The sequence below is a fragment of the Hakea prostrata genome, chromosome 1, assembly GCF_041222555.1.
Source record: "Hakea prostrata isolate BN-2017 chromosome 1, UWA_Hpros_2, whole genome shotgun sequence".
In the NCBI taxonomy this organism is placed as follows: domain Eukaryota; kingdom Viridiplantae; phylum Streptophyta; class Magnoliopsida; order Proteales; family Proteaceae; genus Hakea; species Hakea prostrata.
The window spans coordinates 76,573,222-76,586,105 of NC_142600.1; the positions used below are offsets into that span (position 1 = coordinate 76,573,222).

Here is a 12,884-nt window from a genome sequence, read left to right on the forward strand (position 1 = left end):
CCACTACAGTTGGCATTTGCATCCTGACATTATTGTTGCATGTCCTAGTGACCTCTTCCGTCTCTGCCTGGCCCACAATGACCATGTTAACCTCTGCCTGGTTTCCACTAGGCCTTGTGATGTGAACAAGGGTCACCCTCCCTGGCTGAACCCTCCTAGATGGGTATTTTGGTCCATTCCAACCCTAAATATATGCTGGAATTAATTTTCAGAAAATCTATTTCAGTATTTCTTAGTTTTCAAGAGTCTTGGTTAGTTTAGAAGTCTTGTTTGATTTAAAGATGAGTTCTTGAGTCCTTGGGAATCTTTCTTTAAAGGACTCTTTTAAGTCTTTTGTTACAACAAGAGTTCCTTTCCTTATGTTGGAGTCCTAGAGTTTTAGGAGGAATCTATTTTTAAGGAGATTCTATTATTGAGGAGATTCCATTAGTTGTCTAGTTTAAATAAAGTCTTTCTCTATTTCTAGTCTGCCAATTGAAGTCTTTATTTGTGTGGTTGAGATTAATTGTAAGGGAGATCCTGAATTACAAGGATTCCCAATTAGGTTGGAGTCTTCAGGAGGCTATAAATAAGTCTAGTCTTTTCGATTGTTAGTTGAGTCTGATTATTGAAAATTTTAAGTTAAGGATCATGGCCTTGTTGAGGCGGCCACGGTTGACTAATCAAGAGTTTTATTCAAGGGTCAGCTCTCCATCAAGAATTTCAGCTCTCTTCTTCCAATTTCCAGCAGCCATTGACAATCACAGCATCTTCTCCAAGTACACAGCCCCAGCCCCTTTCCCCTCCCACTGCATAGCACCTCCAGCCCTTCCCTCCATTGCAGCCCTTTCACAAACCCCTCCCATCCATTGCAGCAACCTCCTCAGCCCCCTCTCCCCCTTGTATCCGCAGCCCCTCCCCTCTCCTATCTGTATCTTGGGATATACCCTCTTTCCCGCTTTTTTCTGTTTCTTGTGGCAGAATCACAAGAAAGAAAAACAGAAAAGAAAAGAGAAGGAAAGAAAGAAAAGAAAGGTAAAGAAGAAAGTAGAAAAGAAAGAAAGCAAAAGGAATGAAACAAAGAAAAAAGAAAAGAAAAGAAAAGAAAGCAAGACCCCTCCATCCCCCAACTGCAAGCTTCTTACCCCTTTCTAGGACATTTTAGGTAACCCTATAACAACCCACATCTTTTCCATCTATCTCTATATTATTTAACTAAACTATTTCCCTCCCATTCCACTTTTGGGTATCCCAACCGCTTCCCATACCCAATCGCAGACTTCCCTTCCCAATTAATTTTAGGCAAAAACTGATCAAACCACCACTCCCCAAATAATTTTGTTTAAACCCTAATCCCTTCGGGGACCCTCCCATAAATTCTTTAGAGATCCAAATCCTTTCCTTGCCATACAGGACCCAATTCCAGCTACCCATTAATCAATAACTATACCCTTTGATATTTGGCTATCTCAATGACATGCATTTGGAGCCCTAGATTACAGTGGCATTTATCTTTAATCATTCTCAAGCCACTCTCTACACCCCCATCCTTTCCCATTGGTATTATTATTTACTGGTTCAAAAGAAGATTATTGTGCGTGAACCCTTCGTTTTAGGGAAATCATCCAAAGAACCCTAACCCTAAGATCATGTTCACATCACCTTGTCAAAGTCCTCCTGGCCCCCACAGTCCTTGTTGCTTGCTACTAGGCTTTTGTGCTGCAGTGCACTTCTTACTGGATGCTAGGCCACCATTGCCCTTGCTTGGATCTCCTAGGCATTGTTTCTCTTGCAGGGCCTCTCTCTGTGTGCCTGTCCTTTGGCTGCTGCTACCCCTAGCACTAGCACTCTCTTGCTCCGGCTCCAACCATGTGTGCCCATATGACTTGGTAGACCCATCTTGCTTCTCCTTCAGGTTTCAACACCCATTCCTTTCATTGTTTTGGTGTTTATGGCTGAAAATTGAGAGTTTCTCTAGTACTGCCATGGATTGACATTGGTGAGTCCTGCTGGGGCATTTGGTCATGTACTAACCTTCCAACTGAGACCAACATAATGTAATGGGTCTAACTACCTTACACGGTCAAGTGCGTGTCCCTGGACATGCTCCTATGCTGACTGAGAGTACTGCTAAAACACTTTCTTGGCTTGTAATTCCATGGTTATGTTTTTCCTTCTCAATTCCATGTAACCTCCCATTTTTTGAAATTTTTTGATGAACTCTGCAAAGGAACTAGGGGATGCTATGCAACAGACTTCTGCACTTACTGGTGATTATGCCCAAATCTCATGCCTTGCCACTAGGTTGACAAGACCTCTCAAAATGAACTATCTCATGCTGCCTGTTATTCTACCTGTAGTACTCTTTGCGAATAGCTGGAATATATATATATATATATATATATATATATAAAAAAAAAAAAATATATATATATATATATATATATATATATATTAATTATTTTTTTTTTTTTTTTTTTTGATAATGTAAGATTTATATTAAAGAGAAAATTTCCCAAGAAGGCATCATCCTAGAACCCCTTTAGAAAGAGGGGTAAGGAGAATCCAGACAAGAAGGGCATTCCTTCCTAAGTAGTATCCCAAATAGAAAAAATCCCAACAACAGTCTGTGATAAACATGTGTTGCTGCATCCCTTTGAATCAGACCAACTAGCTCTATGTGGAAGTCAGTAGGATCCCACCACACTTGTTGCTGCCTTAGCTGTACCCTGTATGTAATCTGCTGGTTGGGTCTGTTCCTTCCACACATGCCTGAACTCCATCTCTGTTAACAAAGCATCCTCTTGCAAAATGCACCCTTTTATAGCTTGGCACATCCAAGGCCATTAAGAATATCCACTGCCAATCTGAAATCAGATCTGATGGATACTTCCAAATACCCTTTTTGAATGCAAATTTGAATCCCTTTAGGTATGGCTTACAATCAAGGCATGAAATTTTGCCGAAACTTCAGGTTTTGCTACCTGGTGAAACCACCAAAACCCGAAATTTGGGAATGTTTCGGTGGAATTTCACCCCCTCCCCCGCAGTTTCAAGTGGTATTTGGGGCATTTTGGGCTGTATTTTGGTGTCTAAGCTAAATTGAGGCCAATAAATACACTAAGAGTGTTATTTTTGCCTAAAACCTAACCTAAAGTGGTGTTCTTGATCGGCACATGCCCGACTGTATGTGAGCAAAGCTGGAAGTCTGGAACATGAATTTTAACTAATGTAAAATGAATATTATGCAAGACAACTCTTCCCCTCTACCAGCATATGCCATAATAGGACCTTAGATGCTTTCTAAGAATAGAAATTTAACCAATCCATTGAAGGCATTTTTGATCCTAGAGAAAGCATGTCATAAACCTTAATGCAATAGGAGCCGTTGAAGGTGAACCAGCAGACTCCTCTATTGAGGTTAACCACCATCTTGGTAGCAAAGGTGGTAACTCGTCTAATTAAGAGAGACTTTTACTGTTTGGTTTCTCTCTTGAAGAGTGTGGTTAATGAGGAATCCTTCCAGAATTAGGTATGCTTGGAGGGGGTTTCATATCTTTTGCCTATTAAGGTAGTCAGTAGAGGAACCACCAAATCAACCAATTGATTGGTAGTTTTTCTGTGTCTTCTACTTTACTGATTTGTAAATACATTGAAAAATCTCATAAGCACCTCCCACACCCCCACCGTCCAAAATAAAAGATTTAATGAATGGATTTAGAATTAATTAGTTAAAGTGATTCTTGACTTTCCCTTCTCTTCTTTTCTTCCATCAATTTGGCCACAGCAGATGCATCCACCTGATCATCTTCAACCCACATGCTTTGAATAGGTCACATAATAGAGTCAAGTATAATCACAACTATTATACGTGAAACCTTATATAGGAGTTGAAACTAAGAATTGCAGAACATTGACATGACAAATATTTTTGTATGCTTGGTTTTTTTTCTGGAGGAAGGTTCTACTGGTCTTAGCTTTACTTAGACTTTGCATAAATGATGCATGATGTAAAACAACCAGATGTTTCGGTGTTTGCTGAGCTGTAACTACATGTGTGTTGCTATTCACATTAATTTTCATGGTGCAGGTTTTTGTTCTTTTTTTTTTTTTTTTTTTGGGGGGGGGGGGGGGGGTTGCTGCATTTGTGTTTCTGTGCTTCATAGTGATCCTTATTGCTTGGGGTTCACAGTTTGACATTTATTATGTCACTTATGTTATGACATTTATTATGTCAATTTGCTCATGTAGCTGCTTGCTTAATGTCCATGCAAAGATAATAATCATAGTGTTGCTTATCTATAAGTAAAAGGTGGTACCATTAACATCATTTTTTCATGTTGTAATTTTTCCTTTTTTGGTTGCAATGGTGGTTCCATGCTTCGTTAGTCCTTATTGTTTTGGTTCACAGTTGACATTTGTGATGTCACTGTTACAGATTTGTGTCTATTTGCTTTCATGGCTGCTTGCTTATTATCCATGCTAATGGTAGCTTATATTTAGTGGCTAACCCTCTTCTTTTGTGTACTGCAGTCAACTAATCCTTCAGATAAAGATGCATGGAAAGATAAAGGCATGGGTCGTCTTTCCATTAAATGCAAAGAGAGTGTGAGCAAAGCTACTAAAGAATCCAAACCAACTGTTGTTGTTCGAAATGATGTGCGTTTCCTCTCTGACTTGATTTTTATCCCCTGATAATTTGACTGCTTGATTGTGCATTCAAGCTTCATATATTCCTTTGCTTTATTTGAATTCTTTTGCCTGGACCAAAATATACGGTGATTGGAATTCTAAATTATTGTTTGAAGGTCATGTTGTAACTGTTTACTGAGAGAAAGAATATTTATATGTTCCTGAAAGAATTAGTACCTTTGCTCCTTGTGTGTGAAGGTGCAGAGTTCATGAGGGTCCATGAGGATTATGGCTGCTAATATGGTTGACTAGGATATTATTCCATTGGGGAAAAATAACACAAAACCAATATAGAAAGTTCTATCTGATGGGCAATAAACCATGATTATAATATTGAGCACACTGTACCATTAAACCATGCTTCATTTAATTGAGTAAATGCACACTGTATCTCAATTACCACTTAAGTACAGTGTGCCCATCCTCTAAAAAAGGGATGGCATCCCTTAGGCTGGATTTGATTGGTTTGTAAGCCTGATTTCTAAGCACAATGTAAATCTGTTTCAATTGCTTAGTTCTTGGTCCAAGTGAGAGTCTTTCAACCAATGACAGATTGACTTCTAACAATAGTCAACAAAGTCATTCTATTTTGTACTGTTGGTCTATTGCCCTAAGGTTGTAGTCATCTGTTTCTAGTACTTGAAACCATGTCAGCAGGGAAGATGGTTGTGTTCATGAATGATACTTATCCTTATTCTTTAGATGGAGTTCCAGTTAATGGACCCTGTTTTCACCACTCCCTGGTGAGAGAAAGGGGAGAGTGTAGTGGTTGCAGAAATGTGCCTCACATGGCCTATCCATATGACTGCCTTTATGGTAAAGCATTCTCATGTTATATTCATACAAGACATCTGACTACCTGAGAATTGAGGTTCAGTCTTTTGGAGTGGATATTTTAAAGTGATCAGATAACTTTAGAGAGAGAAGCAGCCACTCTCATTCTAGCAAATGGTTATGTAGAATACTTGAGTTGGAAACATTTCACCTGGCTTTATGATTATGTTGTGTCTTTTGTAAATGCTATTTGTCCATTTACTTGTTGGATATCCTGACAATTCCACTTTAATTTCGGCATTCATTTTGCATCTTCATGGTGTTTGGTTGCAGGTTGGCAGGGCATTGCTCAATGCTTTATTGTATCCAGGCATCAAGACAATCTTGCAGAAGAACTCTGTTGTTGCAATATTCCACACTTCGGTGAGGCCTCTTCAAGCTGAATACTTGCAGTATTTGTTTTTGAGAACCCCATGTGCTGATTTAAAAATGAGATATTCTGTTTATAACCAATGTTGGCTACAATAACCTTCACTGTTTGCCATTCATCATATTCCCAGAAGTTAATTTACACACGGGATAAAAAGAGTTTTCAGAAAGTCAAAAGTCATTTCATGTGGTTTTCATGTTGTTAGAAAACAAGCATTAAATAATCAAAACAACAACTAAACTTGAACAAAGAAAAGAGAGAAGAAGAAGAGAAGAGAGATGAAGAACTAGTAGAAGAGGCTGGTGATTCTTGCTTAAAAGTCTAGAATCACAGAGCCCTTTTATTTATAGCTTCTAATGAATCTAATACAAATTGAGAGACAACTAGTTGTCCTCTAGAAAAAGGAAACAAAAATTACAGCTTTAGTAACTTCCTAGCTCCTAAAATAGAAAGTTTTGAAAATAGAAACTAACACCAAAATAGAAAATATGCTTTCTAAAAACTCCCAAACTTATGTAGCAAGACTACTACATCAGAAATAGAAAGTACGGTAGCATCACTAGCATATATTGTCAACACGTCACGTGAATAGTGTCGTGAACAGAAATAGCCCAAGTGATATACCAACACCCCCCAAGCTGGAGGTACACAAACAAAACTCAGCTGCACAATAAGAATAAACTTGAAAAGAGCACCAACTGAATCGGCGCAATGGCGATGCGATAAACACCAAAAACCACCCCGGAGATAATCAACACCAACTAAAAAAACTAATCTTCATGTCAATAGAACCATCCAATATTGAGAACAATCGACGATGTTGAAGATGAACAAAGTCCATAAGTATAGCAGGATCAAAGACACATCCAATAATGCGGTAGTAGGGAGAAATATCCACATTAGATCTTCAAAATTGTAACTCCAAAGTCCAATAAATGCTCACAAGAACGCAAGAGTAGGTAGGCAAAAGCATATCCACGAATGCCGGAGTAGGGAGAAAATCCAGCAAACTCAAAATGCAACCCAATGTCCATATAAATGCTCACAAGAAGGCAAGACGGTAAAGTATGGTTAGGTAAGAGACAAATTGACAGTGACCAAGTTGGTAAGGTAGTATGGGATACTATAAACCAAGTAGGTAGGTAAAGGACCGGAACCAAGAGGTAAAGAAAGAAGATAGGACCGAACCAAGTAGGTAAGGTAAAAGACAGATGGGACCGCGGACAAGTAGGTAAGGTAAAAGCGGACCAAGTAGGTAAGGTAAAAGACAAAGGGTACACGGACAAGTAGGTAAGGTAGATGGGTACTACGGACCAAGAGGAGGTAAAATACGGGGGGACCGCAGATCAAGTAGGTAAGGTAAAAGACAAATGGGTTATGTGGACCAAGTAGGCAAGGTAAAAAAGAGATAGGTCCAGACCAAGTAGGTAAGGTAGATGGGTACTACAAACAAGAGAAGGTAAAAGGGCAAATAGGTAATGATATTGTTGAGAAGCCATAAGTGAGGGCAAAGATCACAAATAATATCCACAGCACATCTGAGTAGATATAGAATAAGGTACCACCCCCCACGGAGCAACACGGGACAATTAATGAGACCGACAAGCATCAAGACGAGCACAAAATAAACCCAAGAAGGAAAAGAGCAGCCACAAGCAGGATATTCACCAAAAAGCGATCAAGCGAAAACGCCACGGACAAAGCTGGCACAGGGGAAAAATTCGGACCACCGCAACCCAGGCGGAGCAAATTAGATTAGGAAAAAAATATTGAACCAGCTGGAATTCAAAAGCAAGTCGGCAGCAACACAGAAGAAGTGCAAAACGAGGCGAGCAAAAAATCGATCTCGGACCAAGCAACAAACCGCTAGATTTGAAACCAGACTGATATGAAGGAAAAGTAGTCCCAGGTCTTTGTAGAAGTAGATAAAAGAAGGCAAACGATCCGAAATAAACAACGGAAGGAGTAAAGCAAGACGAAGCAGCATAATTCGAACAGAGAAATCATGAAACAGGTACAGTATACGACTTGCAGCAGAACTATAGCACAAACAAGGAAGACAATACTAGGCCGCAACCGAATTTGAGCATACTCGCAAGAATCAAGAGGAACCCAGACATCAGATAGACAGATCGAACCAAATTTGCACAAAAAACGGGTAGAGCAGCCTCGGTGAACAAATAGGTAGACAATCCTGAAAGCTTGTGGCCTTTTGTAGTATTAATACATAGATACTGGTGCTCAAAGCAAAGAAGAAGGACAGCCACACAAACGAGCGAAGGTTGGGGCACCCTAGATAAGAAAAGGAAAAAAAAAAAAGAAGAAGAAAAACCGGCAGCCAAGAGAGAGAAAATGGCCAAGTTGATTAAACGCTCGAGCCATGTTAGAAAACAAGCATTAAATAATCAAAATAACACGAACTTGAACAAAGAAAATGAGAAGAAGAAGAGAGATGAAGAACGTAGAAGAGGGGATTCTTGCTTAAAAGTCTAGAATCACAGAGCCCTTTATTATAGCTCTAATGAATCTAATACAAATTGAGAGACAACTAATTGTCCTCTAGAAAAAGGAAACAAAATTACAGCTTTAGTAACTTCCTAGCTCCTAAAATAGAAACTAACACCAAAATAAAAACTATGCTTTCTAAAAACTCCCAAACTTATGTAGCAAGACTACTACATCAGAAATAGAAAGTACGGTAGCATCACTAGCATATACTATTGTTCACGTGAACAGTAAAAATAGATTTTTACCGTTCACGTGAATAGTGTCGTGAACAGTAAATAGCCCAAGTGTATATACTTCAACACATGTGAAATGGCATGAAAAAGATTGTTGACCTTACACTTTTGCCCCTTGTCATATTCCCAGAAGTTAATTTATGCATGCACAGGGTTAACAAAGAGTTTTGCAAAAAGTCAGTCATTTCATGTGATTTTCATGTGAAATGACATGATTTACCCTCATTGAGAAGAAAGTTGTGATGCTGAAAGGGAAAAAAGTGAGGTAACAACTTCTTAGTTGACACTTTGGTGACATGTTGTTCCCTTTATATTCGGGGTTAATTATTTGTCACCTACCTGGTTACATATTGTTGTTGCCAGGCTTAATTTTCCCACCAAACGCTACTTATCCTCTTTAGGTGATGTGGCTGGATTTTTTTGGGCGTGTGTGTGTAATTTCTTCCTCTACTCTCCCTCTCCCTTTTTGGTCTTCGTTTACCTCTTCCTCTCCTTGCCCAGTCCCCACCTCGCAACCCCCTACTCTCTTTTTGCACGTAGGTGCTTTTGTTCTTTAAAACAATGGTTGCCTTGTGTAATAGCCTAATGCAGCTAGTGAAGCTTATAGCTCCTGTTGGATCCTAGGGTTTAGAGCTAGTTAAAGATTCTCCTCATGGCAACATGAGTATTCAGTTGGTATCGGAGCAGATGCCCCTCTGAGAATTTGGGACTGTGATAGCACTTGAAGTGTTGGCACATCTTTATAGATGAAAGTCCAGATTGAAGTGTATGTCTTACATCACCTAGCTTAAAGAAGCTTGCATCAACTGCAACTGCTGCGAAATGGCAATTTCTTTTAAATCCCATTCCCATGCTTAGTTTTGGCTTTACCTAGTTAGTTTTTTTTTTTTTTTGGTTAGTAATCTCATTCATATATTACTCTCAAATCTCAATAATAGTATAATCATCCACTTCTCCGCTTTCTTTGAATTTCAGTTGCTGTCCTACTTTGTGGTTGCAACAGGCCCCCTGCAATTAGCAATTTTTTAAGTTGCTGGAGCAACACAAATTCGAAACCACAGCTTCAGGTGATGGGTTATGTTGTTAGATATAGATCCCCAAATTTCCTAGTGGAATCTTCCATCCCAGTGATTGGGCATCAATGTTTCTACTGCGAAGACATTATATGCAAAATGGTTGTCCATCACATTCATCAATCCATTCTTAGAGCTAGAGCTGCAGGTTATCAACTTGGAGAGAAGGGCCAAGCTCTCCTTGATCAAGCACTTCCCCTGCAACTTCCTACCCCACCCCACTCCACTGCTGCCACATTGTATTGTTGAGGGCAAAATTCTGGTTACAAGTTCATTTTATATCTTTCTTGGTTACAAGCAGCAAGTATATTTTGGGGTGGGTTTTTCTTACCAACCTTGAACTCCAATTTTTGCCCCTTGTTTCATTTCCAAAATTTATCTATTTAATTATTTAATGCAGGGGAGAAAAGGGGTTTTCAAATAATTGAAAGTTATTTTATTGTAGCATTTAATAGAATTCCTATGGCAATATTTCAAGGGCCAGTTAACTATATAAGGTGTCTAGTTCAAATGCTGCAATGGAGAAGTGTATTTTAGACATTACCTATATCTATGACCTGATAATAATTTCAAATTATTTTTCCTCTACTTCCAACATTTTTTTGGTTTGAATGTACTGATGTCTGCAGGATTCAATTGGTGATGGTTTCTTTTTGGCCCTCCTACAATGACAATCATGTAATAATTTTTTGTGCATTTACATGGAATTGCTTTCATGACCTGAGATTTGTCTTTCTCTACTTAAAACAGGATGAGAACGGTGACAATGATGAAGTTAAAGCACGGACCTACCTAATAAGAGTTAAAACAGAGGATGAAAGGAATAAACTGGCTGCAGCAATTCAAGAATATGCTCCAGCTTCTTGAAAGTGACATCTTCGCATTTGTCAAGTTATGAGACCTGGGGAATTTCTGATTGGTAAATCTCTTTCCAACCCTCCACCCCCAAACCAATTTTGCAAAGGGTAGCTTGTTTGAAACAAACTGCTTCTGTCCTAGAACTCAAACAAGTGATGGTATGATCTTCTCAAGTTTTTTATGGTATGTATACGAGGCTTCTGTTGTTGTATTATAAGAGAGCGAATGAAAGTAGTTGAGTATGTATGATTACAAAACCAATTAAGAATGGACCATTGCTTTTGTTTGGTTCGTCGGAAGCCTATGCTTATGATTTTTAGCGTAACAATCATAAAACAAAGTATCATGTTGTATCAGAGCTTTTCTGGAGGTATACCCTTAACTTTAATTCTGTTACCATTATCTATTTTCCAGGTAACAATTTCTGGGATTCAAAATGCTGGTTTTTAATGCCAAATTTATGGCCATTAAAGTTTCTGCTCTTTGAAAGCTTGTTTTTGTCATTTCTGCTCCGTCCTCCTGTTCAGATTTTTCTCATTTCTCCTCTGGGTGGACTTTGTAGGGTTAAATCACCAAAACCCAGAGTGTAAAAATTTTGTTTTCCTTTTTTCGAATGAGGTTTCTGGGCCAACTTATGCAAACCTCAATTAACACTTGGGGGAGCTCAGATATACTAGGTTCAGGGTATCTGAACCCTTGACCTCTTATTGGTTTTGCCGATTAATCTTTCCCCTTGAGATTTGTAAAGTGGTTGTTTCAAGGCTTGAATTCTTGACCACTAAATCACAACAAAAACAACTTTATTGTGGCATTGAGATCTGCCAAAGTGTTGAATGATTCCTTCAATGCACATATCCATGATACGGGAAGATTATTATCGAACTGGGTCCATCCTCGGTTCGATCCTTGACTCCGGTTAAGAACGGTCCGACCGCAGTTGGGTTTGAACAAACCGGTTTAATCATTAGTGTGACAAAGAAGGAACCTTGCGGTTCCATGGACAGGCACAATCCCACGAAAATTGGGATGGATAACCGATCTAAAAACGGTTGCTATCACTAATAGGAATTGGCAATCGTGCAAGATATGGTAATTGTCACAGTCACGGAAGGAAGGATCATGTGAACAAAGGAAACCGCCCACAACTTTGTAAAAGGAGTTTAACCACAAGATCTGACGGTCACCAAGAAAAGACACGAATGAATCCAAAAATCGGAAATCCAAGGTAAAAACTATATAATCAAGTAGCCTGCATACGGCTGAGGTAACTGAATCGTTTTGCTGACTATCTTACTCAAATTTAGCTCTGCATTTAGCCAAAGCTTTGTAATCAGTTCCTTAACTGACTTAGCCTTCGGAGGTGGCCTCCCGATCCCCACGTCTAATGTTGTTTTGCAGGTCATTCATCAATGATATAAGAGTTGAGCAGATTTTGGATGCATCACCATGCATCTTCATCCTCTTAGCCCTAGCTTTTGTTTTGTTTTCATAGTCTCACATCTATCAGAGTTTTGTCTCTTGATCAACAAATGCACTAAGATCTTGAAATATATCTTTATAAGAAATTTGAGGTTTACAATAAGGGTGTTGATTTGTAACCAAAACTGAACATTGAATCCAAATCCAACTCAAATCAATCAAACCAAAACAAACTGAATTAAATTGGATTAGATTTGGACCACCAATTGCAATTTAATTGGGTTCAATTCAGAAGTTAGAACCTCTAGTTAGAAATCGAGCCGAATAATTGAATTAATTAATGTTTTAAACTCCTCAGTTTATATGATTAAAAAGATTCTATTTAATCAATTGACAAATTTAGGGTTTTAAGTTTTATGTCATTTTTAAACTAAGATCCTTTTTCAAAATGGCTCGATGATGACTTATTATACAAAGCTACTAATGATGTTACTGGCATCCCAAAATGGATGCCTTAAAGTACTGACACCCCACTTTATGTTTAAAAAGTACAGAGACCCCAAAATTGAATTATCATTAGATATATTTATCACTGAAAACCTTTCAAACGCTATTTATTATATGAATTTTTTTTTGAAAATAAACAGTGATTTACTATTTTCAGTGATAAATTTGACAAATATATCCAATGAAAATTCAATTTTGGGGTCTCTATGATTTTTAAACATAAAGTAGGGGGTGTCAGTGCTTTAAGGCCTCCATTTTTGGGTGCCAGTGCAATTTGCTCTTAAAATTAAATAAGATCCATTTACCAAATCGTACAGTAACCAAGTCAAATGAGCCAAATTAGGACTATATTTATGATTGTCTTACAACCATATTCCATAACAGAATTGGAACCGCAAGCGAACCAGAATC

The 12,884-nt window shown here is 38.5% G+C and overlaps 1 protein-coding gene across 2 annotated transcripts in view; it reads left to right on the top strand.

Annotated features, from left to right (window-relative positions):
- Positions 1–11,768, top strand: part of LOC149030177 (Pleckstrin homology (PH) domain superfamily protein) — a 38,809-nt gene extending 27,041 nt beyond the window's left edge. For both annotated transcript variants that reach the window (XM_089142495.1, XM_089142496.1), the window contains exons 7-9: positions 4,513–4,638; positions 5,779–5,868; positions 10,440–11,768. In XM_089142495.1, the coding sequence (XP_088998621.1) occupies positions 4,513–4,638; positions 5,779–5,868; positions 10,440–10,556 (333 nt within the window). In that variant the 3' untranslated portion in view covers positions 10,557–11,768. The remainder of the gene's footprint in view (positions 1–4,512; positions 4,639–5,778; positions 5,869–10,439) is intronic.
- The last annotated feature ends 1,116 nt before the right edge of the window (positions 11,769–12,884 follow it).